General features: G+C 41.8%; 1 protein-coding gene across 1 annotated transcript in view; it reads right to left on the bottom strand.

Annotated features, from left to right (window-relative positions):
* Positions 1-2,432: 2,432 nt before the first annotated feature.
* The window catches only part of prpf19 (pre-mRNA processing factor 19), a 24,396-nt gene continuing 5,841 nt past the window's right edge, over positions 2,433-20,987 (bottom strand). The window contains exons 3-16 of the mRNA XM_063000157.1: positions 20,930-20,987; positions 20,700-20,841; positions 20,334-20,407; positions 20,158-20,223; positions 12,883-12,924; positions 12,109-12,183; positions 11,283-11,358; positions 8,980-9,089; positions 8,712-8,867; positions 7,561-7,630; positions 7,284-7,457; positions 6,237-6,319; positions 4,741-4,846; positions 2,433-2,985 (exon numbers count right to left, since the gene is read on the bottom strand). The exon at positions 20,930-20,987 is cut by the window's right edge and continues 19 nt beyond it. Coding sequence (XP_062856227.1) covers positions 2,888-2,985; positions 4,741-4,846; positions 6,237-6,319; positions 7,284-7,457; positions 7,561-7,630; positions 8,712-8,867; positions 8,980-9,089; positions 11,283-11,358; positions 12,109-12,183; positions 12,883-12,924; positions 20,158-20,223; positions 20,334-20,407; positions 20,700-20,841; positions 20,930-20,987 — 1,330 coding nt within the window. The 3' untranslated portion in view covers positions 2,433-2,887. The remainder of the gene's footprint in view (positions 2,986-4,740; positions 4,847-6,236; positions 6,320-7,283; positions 7,458-7,560; positions 7,631-8,711; positions 8,868-8,979; positions 9,090-11,282; positions 11,359-12,108; positions 12,184-12,882; positions 12,925-20,157; positions 20,224-20,333; positions 20,408-20,699; positions 20,842-20,929) is intronic.

Here is a 20,987-nt window from a genome sequence, read left to right as displayed (position 1 = left end):
ATTGGATATTGTAATTGTATATTAAATATTAAATATGTGATTATTTTATAGTAATAGTAGAAATCTCAAGATATAATCATTTTGGTTTAATAAGAAAGAGAAAAAGTAGAAGTGGAAGTGACCAACCAAACCACAAGAGCTATGGAGAGCATTTTAATTACAAGCTCTGATTGTGTTCACTTGTAAGTCATGTTTCAATACAATCTATCTCCTTTACCATTGTTTCTCATCATTCCTAATCATTATTTTTTTGTTTTAACTTCGCTTTATCCTGGTCACGATTGCAGCGGGTTTCGTTATCACTAAAGAAGCCCCCATAAACAGGGCAGTTGTAGCCTAGTGGTTAAGGTACTTGACTAGTAATTAAAAGGTCACTGGTTCAAGCCCCACAACTGCCAGGTTGTCACTGTTGGGCCCTTGAGCACGGCAATTAATCCTCAATTGCTTAGTCAATTACTGTCACAGAACTGTAAGTCGCTCTGGATAAAAGCGTCTGCTAAATGCCGAAAATGTAAATAAACACATGGAAAACATTTCAAACCTTAGGCAAACAGAGACAGGATTACATATCTGTCAATATTGAAGACACCTGGTGCCACACTCTAATCAGCTAATTAACTCAAAACACCTGCAAAGGCCTTTAAATGGTCTCTCAGTCTAGTTCTGTAGGCTACACAATCATGGGGAAGACTGCTGGTCATTGCTAAAGAGGCTGGCTGTTCACAGGGCTCTGTGTCCAAGCACATTAATAGAGAGGCGAAGGGAGGGAAAAGATGTGGTAGAAAAAAGTGTGCAAGTAGTAGGGATAACCGCACCCTGGAGAGGATTGTGAAACAAAACCCATTCAAAAATGTGGGGGAGATTCACAAAGAGTGGACTGCAGCTGGAGTCAGTGCTTCAAGAACCACCACGCACAGACATATGCAAGACATGGGTTTCAGCTGTCGCATTCCTTGTGTCAAGCCACTCTTGAACAAGAGACAGCGTTAGAAGCGTCTCGCCTGGGCTAAAGACAAAAAGGACTAGACTGCTGCTGAGTGGTCCAAAGTTATGTTCTCTGATGAAAGTAAATTTTGCATTACCTTTGGAAATCAAGGTCCCAGAGTCCGGAGGAAGAGAGGAGAGGCACAGAATCCACGTTGCTTGAGGTCCAGTGTAAAGTTTCCACAGTCAGTGATGGTTTGGAATGCCATGTCATCTGCTGGTGTTGGTGCACTGTGTTTTCTGAGGTCCAAGGTCAACGCAGGCGTCTACCAGGAAGTTTTAGAGCACTTCATGCTTCCTGCTGCTGACCAACTTTATGGAGATGCAGATTTCATTTTCCAACAGGACTTGGCACCTGCACACAGTGCCAAAGCTACCAGTACCTGGTTTAAGGACCATGGTATCCCTGTTCTTAATTGGCCAGCAAACTCGCCTGACCTTAACCCCATAGAAAATCTATGGGGTATTGTGAAGAGGAAGATGCGCTACGCCAGACCCAACAATTCAGAAGAGCTGAAGGCCACTATCAGAGCAACCTGGGCTCTCATAACACCTGAGCAGTGCCACAGACTGATGGACTCCATGCCACACCGCATTGCTGCAGTAATCCAGGCAAAAGGAGCCCCAACTAAGTATTGAGTTCTGTACATGCTCATACTTTTCATCTTCATACTTTACAGTTGGCCAACATTTCTAAAAATCCTTTTTTTGTATTGGTCTTAAGTAATATTCTAATTTTCTAAGATACTGAATTTGGGGTTTTCATTAGTTGTCAGTTATTATCAACATTAAAATAAATAAACATTTGAAATATATCAGTCTGTGTGTAATGAATGAATATAATATACAAGTTTCACTTTTTGAATAGAATTACTGAAATAAATAAACTTTTTCATGATATTCCAATTTTATGACCAGCACCAGTATATGACATTTGTTGAGGGGGCCCAAAATTGCACTGGGGCACATGAGCTCCAAGTTACGCCAAGTTTAATGTCAAACAGTCATTGACAATTTTTGTATTTCCAATTTCCCTCACTTGCATGTTTTTTAACTGTGGGGAAAAAAACCCATGCAGACACGGGGAGAACATGCAAACTCCATACAGAAGGGACCCGGACAGCTTCACCTGGGGACCGAACCCAGGACCTTCTTGCTGTGAGGCGGCAGTGTTACCCACTGAGCCACCGTGCCACCCAGTTTAAGCATTTCAGCCATATGTGGCTATAGTTAGAAACAGATAGATAGACATGTGGACAGTCAGACAAAGAGACAGACAAACAGAGACAAAGAGAGAGAGAGATGGATAGATAGACAGACAGGTAGATAGACTTTATTTATCCCAAGGGAAATGATAGCAAACCAGTGTAGAAAAATGTGTAGCAGGATATTAGAAGATGATTTGTATACGTTACAGACTCAGTAACCAGTCACACTGACACGGGACATAAAAACATCATTGTTTCTTTATTGAAATCTAATTTGCATTCAGGTTCAGTTCATAACCGGGTATAAACATCAGGCGCAGGAGACTGAGAGCAACATCACTAAGCTAAAAAAAAAAAAAAAAAATGCCCTGAGTACAGAGCAGAAATGAAAACATAAGCAAAATCAACATCAACTACAAATCTTGCAGAAGTACAAAAGTGTAAATCATATGATGAATGACCAAAGATCACAGAGAGAAAATATGTTCACCTGCCACTACAGAATAATCAGCTTTTACACCAATTAATGAATTAACCACACATTCGAGGTTGAGAAATACATCAGGGTCCTAATTCGTTTCATGTGCTTGAGTTCTACTTTATTTCGCTTTCACTAAAGTGGATCTTGGACTAAATAAACCCCCCAAAATGTCTATTTCTTTATCATGTTTCACATTATCCGCTCCTCTTCCGCCCTACAAGCTGTAGAACTTGAGGCTTCTGTCCATGCCAGTGGAGGACAGGAAGTGGGCGTGCTCACCGAACGCCACGCCCGTCACCAGACCCGAGTGATCTACAGAGAACATGAGAAAAGGAGGGGAATTAACATTAACGATTAGGAGAACCGAAAAACAGAAAAGGGAACAGAAATTCCAGCGTGAGTTAATCATTCCCGGTGTAGTAACCTCACAGCAGTGTGGCGACATGAAGCACATTTTAGGTTTAAAACATGACCTGTGGGAGACTGGACGACGATAACATCAATTATATCATATGAATAGAATAAAAACGACTGAGAGCCACTCCAAACCATAAGCTTGCCTTTATAAACGGATCTCACTGCACTCCCCCTTCCGAACTACACTGTAAACCTCTACCCAAGGAGAATCACACAGCAGACCAACACCCACCCCTCTGGCAAGTGTGAAACCATCAGATTCTTCTATCCACCAGCCAGTGGTCGATTCCTATACACACACACTATATGAACGAAAAAGTATCGGGACACCTGACCATGAGCTTGCTAGACAATCCATTCTAAAACCATGAGCATTTATACTGAACTGCTCCGTCTTTCTTTGTAGCTTTATCCACATCACCCACTATTCTGGGAAGCCTTTCTACAGGACGGAGTGCGTCTCTGGGAATGTGTGCTTGTTCATTCAAAAGACCCAGTGATAAAAGGCACTGGTGTTGAAAGAAGAGGCCTAGATCACAATCCAAATTTAATTCATTTACATTTTCGGTATTTAGCAGATTTTATCCAAAGTGACTTACAGTACTGTGTCAGTATATTTTGTCTCAGCAATTGAGGGTTAAAGGCCTCGCTTAAGGGCCCGACAGTGGCAACCTGGCAGAGGTGGGGCTTGAACCAGCGATATTTGATTACTAGTTCAGTACCTTAACCTCTAGGTTACAACTGCCCATAATTCATCCCATTAATTCTTCTCAAAAGGACTCTTAACCCCGTCTTAACAGACTTCGCTTTGTTCTCAGGGACAAAATCATGGTGAAAGAGAAATGGGATTCCCCAAACTGTTGCCATATCATTTTTATACAGGCGGTAGCAATGGATGGGCCAGAAGCAACTCAATTTAATCATTAGGACGGGTTTGTTTGTTTAATTCTTAACACCATGTCAGCTGCAATGTCTATTATCATGGCTCGATAATACAGTAGATTATTTAAAAGTCAAGGTTAAGAGTCATTAGGACGGGTGTCCACATACTTTTGGCCACATAGCGTAAATCCCTAATGAGTTCCTACTACTCAAAGGCGACCTGATGAGACGGTAGGTGTCACTGTCTCAATGTGACGGTACAACATTTGACTTTCCCTTCCTCAGACAGAGCCAAACATCACCTACCAGGCTGGTAGCACCTCCAACACCAGAGCTTGATCAATGGGCTAATTGAGAATGTAGTCTTTTCACCTTCCGTTCCTTTAAAGCCATTTCTTTGTGTGCCCGAAGGTGCTTTAGCATCTTTTTATAGCTCTCCCCTGTTTTGTAGTTATTTATTGATTTATTTGGGTTTTAACACGTGTCATTTAATGTCAAAACAGGTCCCCTGTCTTGTAGTCACCGACTCATTTAGATCCTCAGTCGTCTGTTTGGGGCCGAAGGTGGTTTTAGCACAACAAATGAGGAGTCTAATGATTCATGATGCTCTGACAATTCCTAATGAAGCTTCATGATCCTCCAAATGAAGGCTAATATTAAGTTCTGAGACTTAACAGGTCGACTGTCTGAGCTTCTGTTCATGCTTTAATCTCCTGTAAAGTATCACTACAGCCGAACAGTGAATGGTGGCGAATGTGCTGCACTCACCGGTGAACTTGAGGACCTCCGACCACTGTTTGCAGACGTAAACTCTGATGTCCGACCCTCCGACAGCCAGGTATGTTCCGCTCTGGTCAAACACCAGAGACTTCACCTACACACGAGGAACAGGAACACAATGCTGGTTATAAACATTTACTTTTTTTAGTCGGTGGCTTAGAATGTCAAGGGGCGCCAATTAGCTTAACTCGATTACCAAATCAATTACCACGCCATGCATTACTTAGTGGGAAAAGATGTATAGATAGGATATAGACTTGGATGTCCCGCTGACCCAAATGCAGTCTGATAGCACCAGCGTGAGCAAATCATTTTTTTTTACTATTTATTTAAGCATTTTTTCCCTTTTGCGCTGCTGTGGATCCCAGATTGCGTTCGAGGCGTGCACAGTCCTAGCGGACCCCTTCTTTAACGCCTGTGCTTCGGTGGATTAGCACACGAGACTCATCCACTTTCTGCACAGGCGCCTCGGTCTGCTAACCCAGGGTCCTTGCACAACGATTGAAGACCCCACCCTCTTAGTCCGGTCATGTCCCCACCCAGCAGACATGGTGATCAGAGCCAAGATTCGAACCAGGGTGTTCAGAATCTCGACGCTGGTGTGCTAGCGGAATATCCTGCTGCTCCACCTGTGTTTAGTTTTTAATGCCGAATTCAGCCCTTGGGCCGTGTTTTTAATCGCTGGAAAGGTTCTATGTTCTATATTCTATATTATTTAGTGAAGTTGTGTCTGGTTCTGGCTTTAGTTTTGTTATGGACAGGAAGTTTTAGGAGTCTTTTTGCTTTTGTATTGTTGAACAATTCCTTCAAGGTCTTTGCTGTTATAATACATGTACATGATACATTCCAGGATTAAATGGTGCTGCACAATATGAAGCAGCTTCACCTTTTATCAGATACGTGTGTGTTAATCTGGTGTGTCCAATACTGCATCCTGTGTCCACTGCCTGGTCCCAGCGGTTTTTACATCTTTTATTACGCTTTTATATAGAACAACCTACAGTAATGTGACAGTATACAGTCTAAGCAACTGAGGGTCTAGGACCTTGCTCAAGGGTCCAACAGAGGCAACATGGCAGTGGTGGGGCTTTAACCAGTGACCTTTCGATTACTAGTCCAGTCCCTGCCCTATAGGTCGGCATTTTTTTACTCCAATAATGAAATTCGCTTCGTATAATGTATTGTTCTGGTGTGTGTTCCATTCGTTCTTGATATAGGAGTTTATTATAGGTTTGATGCCCATTGGTGGGATCTGGTACTGTGTATTTGGTATGCATGCTGCCTGATCTGCTCTCTCATTGCCCAGGAGCCCACAGTGTCCTGGTATCCAGCATAAAAGGAGCAAATTACAGACGAATATGATTTTATTTGGGTTCAGAAGGTAATTGGGTTTAGAAGGAATGGTTGATTTACTTTTTATAAGATTGTTGATGATTTGACATGAGACGAGGAGGATGAAACCACTAAAAAACATGGTTACAAACCTCATAGTTATTGTCCAACGTGATTGTCTTGAAGTTCTTCAGCTTTCTCAAATCCCACAGCTTCAGAGAGCTATCCTGAGCACCTACAGCAGAACAAAGACAAAGCTTGCTTTATTGTCAATACTGCAATATGTACAGGACATACAGAGGATTATACAACAGGTAGTTCCGACCTCACAATCTGATTGGTTGAGAAGCGTTCTAACCGTGCTGATATTGGTGATAACAGCACGGCCTTTTCACACCACAACTGTATTACTCCGCTGACGCGTTGCCAGTAACGACGAGCTTCATGCACACAAACACGCACGCAGGCGACACAGGCGTTATTCCCGGTCGCGTTTTAAATCCGTTATTTGATACACAATCTAGTGCACTGTGTAGGGAACATAAATCAATTGTCTAATTCACTATCTAGTGCACTATGTAGGGAACATATATCCGTGATCTGATACACAATCTAGTGCACTATGTAGGGAACATTAATGTGTTTGTAACGCGAACAGTTAGCTTAATAGCCCAGTTAACAGCTCCTAGAAGTTCTGTTATCACCCATAATCCTTTGGTGTGTGCAAGAGGTTTTTTATTTCTTTTTTTCCCCTTCGGAGGTTCTTGCCTTTTTCTTCTTTTTCTTCTTACCTCCCTGAAATGAGTTTTTGCAACTTGGGATGTCTGCTCTGTAGTGTTAAACTTTATATTGGTTGTGGAACTACTTTTTGGCGGAAGGTATTGTCAATATTAAAGCACATTAATTATGAAATTCAGGGCTTCTTTGATTTATTTTCTTTCTTTATTTTGTAAAAACTGTTGTATAAAAGCAATAGAACACGAGAGGTCGTGTGTTATCGCGAATAACATCACCAAATCACAGCCGTGATGTTATTCGCGATAACACACGACCTCTCGTGTTCTATTGCTTAATTAAAATTACGTTACTCTCAGACCCATGGTGCAGCAACAACAACAACAACAACAACAAATAAAGCATATACACAGGAAAGAAACAAAAAGAGAAGCTAGTCTTTAAGTAACTCCTGCTTCGCGTACCGGTGGCAAGGTAGTAACCGTTTTCGGAGAAGGCGATGGCAGTGACTGGGCCGGAGTGGCCGGGGAAGTTCGCCACGTTGGTTCGCTCCTTCAGATCCCAAATCTTGATCTGCGAGTCGGCCGTGCCGGTACCGAAAATCAGACCGTCAGGGTGGAACTGGGCGCAGGTCAGCGCTGTAGCAGGAACAGTCGAAAAAGCAACAGAAAGAGGTCAGTCAGGTTTTATGTGTGCACAATAAACGGGAATGGAAAACACACCGTTCTGTGAAGGTCATACCACATCCTGCTGTTTCATCGGTCACTTTGGTGAGAACACGACCGGTCTGGATATCAGAGAAGGCCCAGTACTAAAACAACAAGACAATGAGGGTTAAACTAATTTCTCACAATTCTAGCACCTCGTCTATTAACTCAACTATGTGGCCTTCATTTCATTTCAAAGCGCATTTTGCTGCTTATCGCGAGACTTTCAAACAATCCGTGACTAAACCACATTCTGCTGGCTGTACCACCGAGCATCTAAAGTGCAAACCCGCTCTCAGCATCTCAAAGCTCACTAGTCACAGTGCCGCATTTAGCTCACAAGATTTAAGGTGGGATGAAACGGATGAAATCTGTGTTTTACGCTTGTTTTATATATGTTTTCAGTCTTATGTTATTAAGGACTTTGATCTGTAAATAACTTTATTAGGATTTTAACGTCATGTTTTACACTTTGGTTACATTCATGACAGGAACGGTAGTTACTCGTTACACAAGATTCATCAGTTCACAAGATTATGTCGAACACAGTTTTCTGGACCATTTTGTATCTCCGATTCACCTCACTTGCACGTCTTTGGACTGTGGGAGGAAACCGGAGCTTCAGAAGGAAACCCACACGGACACGGGGAGAACATGCAAACTTCACACAGAAAGGACCCGGACCGTCCCACCTGGGGATCGAACCCGGGACCTTCTTGCTGTGAGGCGAAGTTATACAAACAATCTGTCTCAATGGTGGCGGTATGAAAACGTTCAGCAACAAACTGGGTCAAAGTTCAATCAGCTGAAGTTGCACAGAGGCAAGTAGTCAAAGAGGCAAATGTAAGGTAAGCTGCACCGCCTCACTCTATAGCAGGGGTCCAAAAACAATACTCTCTTACAAGCTGGCCCCACTGTGGTTTACAAGATGTAGCATAAAGCCTCCACAAGGGGGCGTTCACATACAAGCTTGAATGGGAGCCATTTTTTCAGCTTTAAAGGAAACAGTGGCACAACCAGCAAAGGTGTCACATGGAGCCTAGTGCAGCTCTAAGCAGTGGTCCCAGGTTGGACATGTCAAAAAAGGTGTGTGGTGATCTGGCTCAATCAGATCAAGGGTTGTGCAAAGCACCAGTTGACAGACTGGACTACAATGGGGGAAAATAGGGTGCGTGTACACGTTACCTGATCCTCGGAGGAACTGAGCAGGTAATCTCCAGTAGCATGCAGAGAGAGTCCAGTGACTCCGGCCTCGTGAGCTCTAATAACCTGCACACAGTTACTGGCTGGGAGCGACCAGACGCGGATGGTGCTGTCTGGAGACGCCGAAAACACCATCGACTGCAAGACAGGGTAGCAAAACTCATCATGATCCGTGTGTGTGTGTGTGTGTGTGTGTGTGTGTGTGTGTGTGTGTGTGGGCGAGATACAAGGCTGGAGAACGACACACTACCTGAGATGGGTGGTAAATGACAGAGGTGACTTTTTTGGTGTGACCCTTCAGCGTGGCCACGATCTGCTCCTCACGACGGTCGAACACCACCACGTTCTTATCCGCACCACCTGCGAAGAGAGAGGAGGGTTATTTATTTGTGTTTCAAGGCCATGATTACTCTAAATTAGGGCTGCAACTATCGATTATTTTTGTAATCGAGTATTCTATCGATTATTCCAGCGATTAATCGAGTAATCGGATAAGAAATACTTTTGCTTTAACAAAGAGCAAAAACAAATACATATTAGATTAAATAAAACATGTTTCTTAAACCAAACTGTACATTTGTATTCCTTGCATACAGGACAGTTTAACAGTTTTTAAATGCAAAAATAAATAAATCAAAAATAAATCAATTTACTTTTAAAATGAAACATCAGGTCATCAAGTCATAAATAATAATAAACAAAAATACATGAACATAAGCCTGTAATTTTCAGCTACAGCTCACGCAGAACATAAAGCTTTAATATTTTGTTGGGAGGTTTTGTGGTGTTTGTAGGGGGATAAAAATCTGTCAGGATTGTGTCTCTAGATGAGGTAGATCTGGTGTGTGTGTGTGTGTGTGTGTGTGTGTGTATGTGTGTGTGTGTGTTGTGTGTGTGTGTGTGTGTATGTGTGTGTGTGTGTTTGCCTAAATCTTCATAAAAGCCTGTGGTGGTTGAAACGAAGTAAAGTCAGTAAACATGAGTAAAGTAAACACGACGCTCTGATGGTGTGGATGTTATACTGAGTTTTAGTTTTATCAGCTTAAAATGATCTCAAACTTTCTGTGGTTTTACAGTCTCCTCCTGTTCGCTATTTTCTCTCTATATTTTGCAGTCCGCGCTATCAAATCTCGGCTGCGTCCTAAACTGATACGTTCAGTTCGCAGGAGCGGCGAACGTGTCCAAATACGTAGTGTTCATTAAACTGTCCGCAAAAAGAACGCGGATTAAGTCCTGTTAAACACGCTGCGCAAAAGTGAAAGTCGTCCGTGTAAAACACCGTGAGCTGTATATGGTTGTGCGGATTAAACGATTCCTCGATGCAAAAAATTTGAATCGATGATTTTTAGTAATCGATTTACTCGAGGAATCGTTTCAGCCCTACACTAAATTATATACACGGCACATAGGATTGGTCTTTGGTCAAGTTAGGGATTTTGGTTTTACATGTTTGTGAGGAAATTTACTACCGTTTTGATTTTATTCAGGTTACTTGTTAGTCATTGTTTTCACTAATTTTCACTACGATTTTCTGTGTCTCTCTTTGGTACCTAAGGTAGGGCAGCCATACGTCCTTCTTTCCCTTGACATGTCCTCTTTCTGGACCTGAAAATGCACCAGGCTGGGATTCTAAAATCACCAAAAATGTCTGGGATTCAGCTGTGCGCTATTCTTTGCGTGTTTTAGCACTAATTACTCATTTTAGACTAATTACAGAAAAAAAATCTGCGTTTTTGTCTCGGTCGGGATCCCTGGGAAGCAGAATGCATGACCTGTCGTGCTGGCACGTACGTGTCAGTGTTGAATAAAGGTGCCAGTTCAGCAAAACACAGAAAATGTTGTTACAGCTGTAGAGGGAGTTTTTGCATTTCACACCACGAAGCATCACAGCAGCTACAGATCAATGGACTGCAGGTCTGCCTTGTTCAACAGTCTTTCCGTGGTTCTGAAACAGCCCAGTGCAGGTGTTCGTCTGGCCCATGCTGCAAAATATAATCATCCTACTTAAGGCAGTGGTCCCTAACCACTGGGCCGCGGACCGGTACCGTCTCGTTGCAGCGAAAAAAGCTCATTTGAGAGTAGTATAGTTATTCTATTTTACATCCCCCGTCGGTCCGTGAAATTATATCTTAAATAAAACCGGTTCATGGTGCAAAAAAGGTTGCGGACCAGTGACTTAAGGTATTTGGTTTATGTGTTTTTAATGGTGATTGGTTGTGGCAGGAGTCAAAAGTGGAGTTCCTTCCTTATTAAAAGAGAGTGGCTCCAATACAACATCTAGAATAGAATACTTGGTCTTTTCTGATCACTTCTCAGCTGGACATATTTAGAGGAGCTGCTTGTTTATGGTTTGGGCTTAAATTTCTTTGTTCTACCCCTGACTAGGCGATCAGCTTAACCAGTTTGACTTTACCTTGGTCTCATTACCAATTATTACAGAGAGAGGGAAAGAGAAAGTACAAGGAGCGAGAGAGGTATACCATGAATTAAACACGAATCTAATGAGGTCAGAGGTATATTGTTTCTCAAGCGTGTGTGTGTTTGTGTGTTTACCTGTGAGCACCTTGTTGGTGTCTGCGGGACACAGATCCAGAGCCAGGATTCCAGGGATACTGGCGCTGTGGAGACCCTAAACAGAAGAGAAGAGAAGAAAAATGAATTGTGATTTTATTAGGGCTGTCAAACGATTAAAATTTTTAATCGCGATTAATCTCAGAATTTCATATAGTTAATCGCGATTAATCGCATTAAAAAAAATCTGTGTAAATGTTATAGAAAACAAGGATTTTTAAGTGAAATGTTACAATTAAAATGGTGAACACATTTTATGCTAAATGTACTGATGTTAAAAACTGCTGGGACAAGAGAAAACTGTAAGGGAGTTTTATTCACTCACATACTAGGCAGTAATACTATCCAATGGTTTGATGGACGTTTCTACACGAAGTGAGTGTGTTTTGACCCTTTGGGGCTTCCATAGTTCATGGACAACGTGCTTGACTCAGCTGTCCGGTATTCTTTACCGTAACAGAATAAGTTAATAAAGTGTTCTGCTCCCGACAACTTGTGAATATAGCGTGTATTTATTTCTTTATTATGCAAGTGCAGATGCTACGACGCTCTTTTACATTATGTTAACAAACCGCAAATGAAAAACGGTGACATGTCCGACATTAAAACGTTTGTTCTACCAGTCAAGTCTCAACATGAACTAGAATTTGCGTTAATGGCACTATTTATCTTAATCTCGTTAAATTGAGATTGCGTTAATGCGTTATTATCGCGTTAACTTCGACAGCCCTAGATTTTATACATCATTTATACGTTTTGCATGGCAAGTTTCATCACACACACAAAAGCAAGACAGGACCAGACTTACAGCATGAGAAGCCACTTGGCGATACTTGTTGAGATCCTCGCCTCTGACCAGCTCCTCTGGCACGGTCTTGCCCCTCTAAAATCCAAAAACAAACAGGACATCATTACACACACACACCTTATAGTATGTTTAATCTTAACAGTAATCTTTCAATAATTTCCTTCGGGATAAATAAAGTATCCATCTATCCATCTATCTATCTATCTATCTATCCATCCATCCATCCATCCATCCATCCATCTATCTATCCATCCATATATCTATCTATCCATCTATCTATCTATCTATCTATCCATCTATCTATCTATCTATCTATCCATCCATATATCTACCTATCTATCTATCTAATCTATCTATCTAATCTATCTATCCATCCATCCATCCATCCATCCATCCATCCATCCATCTTATCTATCTATCTATCTATCTATCCATCCATCCATCCATCCATCCATCCATCCATCCATCCATCCATCCATCCATCCATCCATCCATCCATCCATCCATCCATCTAATCTATCCATCCATCCATCCATCCATCCATCCATCCATCCATCCATCCATCCATCCATCCATCCATCCATCTATCTAATCTATCTATCTATCTATCTATCTATCTATCTATCTATCTATCTATCTATCTATCTATCTATCCATATATCCATCCATCCATCCATCCATCCATCCATCCATCCATCCATCCATCCATCTATCAGCACGACAACAAACACAATGCACACTACATAAACGAACTTCAAAAGCAGTAAGATTTACCTTTTTTCTCTCGGTGGTCAGGACAGAGGCCTTGTCTTGCAGCTGGAAAGAGGAAAAACAAGCAGCAAGATTAAAACCTGTCGTTCTGAAGCTGCCGAACCTTTAAAGTCTCACTTAAACACTCATAGTTTTAATTTACACCCAATATTTTTAAATGCACACATTTCCCAATTCACAACACTTCCAATTCCCTATGACTGCACACTTGCAGGCCACTTCTTTTCACCAACCAGCGTCAGGTTCCCACAGAGTCGAATCACACACTGAGAGTTAAGCTGTGTACTGTGTAAATCCTACCGCACGGAGAATCCTTATCCAATCAGTCATCGCATTTTCCCCCAATCTAGTCGTATCCAATTACCCGATTGCATTACGCTTCCTCTCTACTGAAGAGCGAGACCGACACACACCCCTTCTTTTCACCTGCACGAGGCGAGTTCATATGCGGATCAGCCCTGTGCACGGAGAGCCACGCCCTGATCAGCATTATTCCTCACGTCTGTGCAGGCGCCATCAATCAGCCAGCAGAGGTGGTCATGAGGAACCCTGGTCCAGCTTTCCCCACCCCTGTATGAACAACAGCCAATCGTCGTTCATGTAGCTGCCCAGCCCAGCAAGATGACAGAGCTGAGATTCGATACGGTGTATTCCAAATCCCAGCTCTGGTGTGCTAGTGTACTTTACCGCTGCACCACCTGAGCGGCTTTAATTTTTTTAACTGACAATTATTCAACAGCATCTAAAGAAAACAAATTTGCAAATGGTATTTTTTGATATTTTACGCATCATTACTATTAATTTGCTAAACTGCTCATATTAAAAATCAACTACAGTGGACCCTTGAGTTACGAACGGTTTACCATACCAACATTTTGGGTTACGAGCGATCCTTTTCAACTTAACGTACAAACAAATTTCGGACTATGAACCGAAATTCGTGAAACACGTGACGTCACGAACAAGTTCGTTCTCTCTCTCTCTCTCTCTCTCTCTCTCTCTCTCTCTCTCTCTCTCTCTCTCTCTCTCTCTCTCTCTCTCTCTCTCTCTCTCTCTCTCTCTCTCTCTCTCTATATATATATATATATATATATATATATATATATATATATATATATATATATATATATATATATATATATATATATATATATATATATATATATATATATATATATATATATATATATATATATATATATATATACAGTGTATCACAAAAGTGAGTACACCCCTTACATTTCTGCAAATATTTTATTATATCTTTTCATGGGACAACACTATAGACATGAAACTTGAATATAACTTAGAGTAGTCAGTGTACAACTTGTATAGCAGTGTAGATTTACTGTCTTCTGAAAATAACTCAACACACAGCCATTAATGTCTAAATGGCTGGCAACATAAGTGAGTACACCCCACAGTGAACATGTCCAAATTGTGCCCAAAGTGTCAATATTTTGTGTGACCACCATTATTATCCAGCACTGCCTTAACCCTCCTGGGCATGGAATTCACCAGAGCTGCACAGGTTGCTACTGGAATCCTCTTCCACTCCTCCATGATGACATCACGGAGCTGGTGGATGTTAGACACCTTGAACTCCTCCACCTTCCACTTGAGGATGCGCCACAGGTGCTCAATTGGGTTTAGTCCATCACCTTTACCTTCAGCTTCCTCAGCAAGGCAGTTGTCATCTTGGAGGTTGTGTTTGGGGTCGTTATCCTGTTGGAAAACTGCCAGTTTTCGAAGGGAGGGGATCATGCTCTGTTTCAGAATGTCACAGTACATGTTGGAATTCATGTTTCCCTCAATGAACTGCAGCTCCCCAGTGCCAGCAACACTCATGCAGCCCAAGACCATGATGCTACCACCACCATGCTTGACTGTAGGCAAGATACAGTTGTCTTGGTACTTCTCACCAGGGCGCCGCCACACATGCTGGACACCATCTGAGCCAAACAAGTTTATCTTGGTCTCGTCAGACAACAGGGCATTCCAGTAATCCATGTTCTTGGACTGCTTGTCTTCAGCAAACTGTTTGTGGGCTTTCTTGTGCGTCAGCTTCCTTCTGGGATGACGACCATGCAGACCGAGTTGATGCAGTGTGCGGCGTATGGTCTGAGCACTGACAGGCTGACCTCCCACGTCTTCAACCTCTGCAGCAATGCTAGCAGCACTCATGTGTCTATTTTTTAAAGCCAACCTCTGGATATGACACCGAACACGTGGACTCAACTTCTTTGGTCGACCCTGGCGAAGCCTGTTCCGAGTGGAACCTGTCCTGGAAAACCGCTGTATGACCTTGGCCACCATGCTGTAGCTCAGTTTCAGGGTGTTAGCAATCTTCTTATAGCCCAGGCCATCTTTGTGGAGAGCAACAATTTTATTTCTCACATCCTCAGAGAGTTCTTTGCCATGAGGTGCCATGTTGAATATCCTGTGGCCAGTATGAGAGAATTGTACCCAAAACACCAAATTTAACAGCCCTGCTCCCCATTTACACCTGGGACCTTGACACATGACACCAGGGAGGGACAACGACACATTTGGGCACAATTTGGACATGTTCACTGTGGGGTGTACTCACTTATGTTGCCAGCCATTTAGACATTAATGGCTGTGTGTTGAGTTATTTTCAGAAGACAGTAAATCTACACTGCTATACAAGCTGTACACTGACTACTCTAAGTTATATCCAAGTTTCATGTCTATAGTGTTGTCCCATGAAAAGATATAATGAAATATTTGCAGAAATGTGAGGGGTGTACTCACTTTTGTGATACACTGTATATATATATATATATATATATATATATATATATATATATATATATATATATATATATATATATATAGAGAGAGAGAGAGAGAGAGAGAGAGAGAGAGAGAGAGAGAGAGAGAGAGAGAGAGAGAGAGAGAGAGAGAGAGAGAGAGAGAGAGAGAGAGAGAGAGAGAGAACTTGTTCGTGACGTCACGTGTTTCACGAATTTCGGTTCATAGTCCGAAATTTGTTTGTACGTTAAGTTGAAAAGGATCGCTCGTAACCCAAAATGTTGGTATGGTAAACCGTTCGTAACTCAAGGGTCCACTGTAGTTGATTTTTAATATGAGCAGTTTAGCAAATTAATAGTAATGATGCGTAAAATATCAAAAAATACCATTTGCAAATTTGTTTTCTTTAGATGCTGTTGAATAATTGTCAGTTAAAAAAATTAAGATTAAGGTTCAGATGGTCTCAAGCATGTGTGGCGGCAATCAGGTGAGGAGTACAAAGATAAGTGTGTCATGCCTACAGTCAAGCATGGTGGTGGGAATGCCATGGTCTGGGGCTGCATGAGTGCAGCAGGTGTTGGGGAGTTACATTTCATTGAGGGACACATGAACTCCAATATGTACTGTGAAATACTGAAGCAGAGCATGATCCCCTCCCTCCGGAAACTGGGTCGCAGGGCAGTGTTCCAGCATGATAATGACCCCAAACACACCTCTAAGACGACCACTGCTTTATTGAAGAGGCTGAGGGTAAAGGTGATGGACTGGCCAAGCATGTCTCCAGACCTAAACCCAATAGAACATCTTTGGGGCATCCTCAAGCGGAAGGTGGAGGAGCGCAAAGTCTCGAATATCCACCAGCTCCGTGATGTCGTCATGGAGGAGTGGAAAAGCATTCCAGTGGCAACCTGTGAAGCTCTGGTAAACTCCATGCCCAGGAGAGTTAAGGCAGTTCTGGGAAATAATGGTGGCCACACAAAATATTGACACTTCAGGAACTTTCACTAAGGGGTGTACTCACTTTTGTTGCCGGTGGTTTAGACATTAATGGCTGTATATTGAGTTATTTTGAGGGAAGAATAAATTTACACTGTTATATAAGCTGCACAAAGACTACTTTTCATTGTGTCAAAGTGTCATTTTGTCAGTGTTGTCCCATGAAAAGATATATATATATATATATACAGTGTATCACAAAAGTGAGTACACCCCTCACATTTCTGCAGATATTTAAGTATATCTTTTCATGGGACAACACTGACAAAATGACACTTTGACACAATGAAAAGTAGTCTGTGTGCAGCTTATATAACAGTGTAAATTTATTCTTCCCTCAAAATAACTCAATATACAGCCATTAATGTCTAAACCACCGGCAACAAAAGTGAGTACACCCCTTAGTGAAAGTTCCTGAAGTGTCAATATTTTGTGTGGCCACCATTATTTCCCAGAACTGCCTTAACTCTCCTGGGCATGGAGTTTACCAGAGCTTCACAGATTGCCACTGGAATGCTTTTCCACTCCTCCATGACGACATCACGGAGCTGGCGGATATTCTAGACTTTGCGCTCCTCCACCTTCCGCTTGAGGATGCCCAAAAGATGTTCTATTGGGTTTAGGTCTGGAGACATGCTTGGCCAGTCCATCACCTTTACCCTCAGCCTCCTCAATAAAGCAGTGGTCGTCTTAGAGGTGTGTTTGGGGTCATTATCATGCTGGAACACTGCCCTGCGACCCAGTTTCCGGAGGGAGGGGATCATGCTCTGCTTCAGTATTTCACAGTACATATTGGAGTTCATGTGTCCCTCAATGAAATGTAACTCCCCAACACCTGCTGCACTCATGCAGCCCCAGACCATGGCATTCCCACCACCATGCTTGACTGTAGGCATGACACACTTATCTTTGTACTCCTCACCTGATTGCCGCCACACATGCTTGAGACCATCTGAACCAAACAAATTAATCTTGGTCTCATCAGACCATAGGACATGGTTCCAGTAATCCATGTCCTTTGTTGACATGTCTTCAGCAAACTGTTTGCGGGCTTTCTTGTGTAGAGACTTCAGAAGAGGCTTCCTTCTGGGGTGACAGCCATGCAGACCAATTTGATGTAGTGTGCGGCGTATGGTCTGAGCACTGACAGGCTGACCCCCCACCTTTTTAATCTCTGCAGCAATGCTGACAACACTCCTGCGCCTATCTTTCAAAGACAGCAGTTGGATGTGACGCTGAGCACGTGCACTCAGCTTCTTTGGACGACCAACGCGAGGTCTGTTCTGAGTGGACCCTGCTCTTTTAAAACGCTGGATGATCTTGGCCACTGTGCTGCAGCTCAGTTTCAGGGTGTTGGCAATCTTCTTGTAGCCTTGGCCATCTTCATGTAGCGCAACAATTCGTCTTTTAAGATCCTCAGAGAGTTCTTTGCCATGAGGTGCCATGTTGGAACTTTCAGTGACCAGTATGAGAAAGTGTGAGAGCTGTACTACTAAATTGAACACACCTGCTCCCTATGCACACCTGAGACCTAGTAACACTAACGAGTCACATGACATTTTGGAGGGAAAATGACAAGCAGTGCTCAATTTGGACATTTAGGGGTGTAGTCTCTTAGGGGTGTACTCACTTTTGTTGCCGGTGGTTTAGACATTAATGGCTGTATATTGAGTTATTTTAAGGGAAGAATAAATTTACACTGTTATATAAGCTGCACACAGACTACTTTTCATTGTGTCAAAGTGTCATTTTGTCAGTGTTGTCCCATGAAAAGATATACTTAAATATCTGCAGAAATGTGAGGGGTGTACTCACTTTTGTGATACACTGTATATATATATATATATATATATATATATAAAATATATATATATATTAGGGCTGTCAAACGATTAAATTTTTTAATCGCGATTAATCTCAGAATTTCATATAGTTAATCGCGATTAATCGCATTAAAAAAAATCTGTGTAAATGTTATAGAAAACAAGGATTTTTATGTGAAATGTTACAATTAAAATGGTGAACACATTTTATGCTAAATGTACTGATGTTAAAAACTGCTGGGACAAGAGAAAACTGTAAGGGAGTTTATTCACTCACATACTAGGCAGTAAATGTCAGATTGTAGTTTAGAATTTCTCCATCAGCAAACATTGTAGATCAGCGGTGCTTTAGGTGGGATAAGGCGTAGTTATTGTAACAGACTTTTCTGTGGTTGTATTGTGACAATGGTTTGATGGCCGTTTCTACACGAAGTGAGTGTGTTTTGACCCTTTGGGGCTTCCATAGTTCATGGACTAACGTGCTTGACTCAGCTTTCCGGTATTTGGTACCTTAACAGAATAAGTTAATAAAAGTGTTCTGCTCCCGACAACTTGTGAATATAGCGTGTATTTATTTCTTTATAAGTGCATCACTACAACGCTCGGTTACATTATGTTAACAAACCGCAAATGAAAAACGGTGGCAAGTCCGACATTAAAACGTTTTTGTTAACATAATGTAACCGAGCGTTGTAGTTCTACCAGTCAAGTCTCAACATGAACTAGAATTTGCGTTAACGGCACTATTATTTTTAATCGCGGTAAATTGAAATCGCGTTAATGCGTTATTATCGCGTTAACTTCGACAGCCCTATATATATATATATATATATATATATATATATATATATATATATATATATATATATATATATATATATATATATATATATATATATATATACAGTGAGCGAACATTCGGATGGCGGACTGTGTTTTTCCGGTCTTTTCTTTATATTTAGTAAAATTCAATATTAATATGTCCTCAAAGAAGGTGCAGAGAAAGCGCAGTGGTGAGCACTATTTATCGTTGTATAATTACTCCTGCCAGTAGGTGTCACTGTGTATCAGACAGAGGGGACAGTGAGTGAGAGAGAAGAAGGAATTCGGCTCAGTAAATTATTCTTTCTTCCGTGCAATTACACCTACAAAATACAACACTACTGAAATAAAGAAGGAAATAATAATAATAATTTAAGATTTAAGGGGAAATATACTTATATTTATAACAAAAACGACCATTTAAGACATTAGAAAGGTTAGGGGTAAGGGTGGGGGGGTTTGGGAGGTCTGGCACGGTTTAATTCTATTTACATTATTTCTTATGGGAAAAACAGGTTTAACTAACGAACATTTTGACTTAAGAACAGCCCTTCAGAACCAATTAAATTCGTAAGTCAAGGGTCCACTGTACTTCTTTCTTGTGGTCTCCATAGCAGATCATTCTCACCTCAAACCTAATTTTGTGCAGTTTTATGCCGGATGCCCTTCCCTTCTCATTTTAATCCGAGCTTGGGAACACCACTGAAAGTTGACTGGGGCTTTTCAGAACACCCAACCCCCCCCCACAGACACACCCAGCCCACCGACAGCATCCCCAAGACCCGAACTTCGGATCTGCCGCACCCTTGATTCAGTATAGATGCCTATATAACGTAAAGACACTTGCCCATGGTAAACTTACCTTCTGTATGATCTCCGGAGTCATGCCAACCTGTTCGCTGACTTCCATGGGCTCTCCACCCGCACCCTACAAAGACCACACAACAACACGACAACTCAGAACACATACAGAGACGTCGACTGGATGCCCTCCACCTCAAACAGACAATAATGGAGAGAAGATGGAGAGTCGCTGACCACGGCAGCAGGCTGGGAGGCGGGAGCAGCCTGAGGAGCGACCAATCCAGCTTGAGGTTTGAGTGTAGCCAAAGCTGCAGAGGCAATGAGTAATATCATTACAAAAAATTAAAGATAGTTCACGTATCAACATACAAACGGCAGATATTTAACTTTGTATGGTGGAAATAACATGAGCAGTAATTTTTGAATGCTTCTGCATATAGAAAAAAAATAAGCTGATCAGAAATGTTGATACTACCTCTGAATTTTGATATTAATATGATAATTATAGCACCTAAGACACCAGTTCAAGCTCGTCTATTAATATTATTTTATATTATAAGCCACAGAATCGTATTACTGGCACTATATTTAAATTCTCACCCTCTCTTGCAGCCGTGACCTCTTTAGTAAGACGAGCGATGACTCTGCAGGCGGCATCGTGTTGGTACAGGGCGTGCGACAGCTCTTGCCGGGTTGTCTGCAGCTGCTGGCGCAGTGTGAAGCTGTGAAGCATCACTGCATCCTGAGAAAGAGAGACGACTTTATTAAGTAACGAGCCTTTAAACAACTAAAAAAACCGTGCATTTAGAAATACGAGCCAGGCCACTCACCCATTCATCTTGAAGTGACTTTAAAATGGCTGGGATGCTGGTGGCAGAAGCTGGCTTG

Source organism: Trichomycterus rosablanca, chromosome 8, assembly GCF_030014385.1.
Source record: "Trichomycterus rosablanca isolate fTriRos1 chromosome 8, fTriRos1.hap1, whole genome shotgun sequence".
Lineage (NCBI taxonomy): Eukaryota > Metazoa > Chordata > Actinopteri > Siluriformes > Trichomycteridae > Trichomycterus > Trichomycterus rosablanca.
Note: the sequence above shows the minus strand (reverse complement) of the source record. Positions and strands in the feature narration are given on the sequence as shown.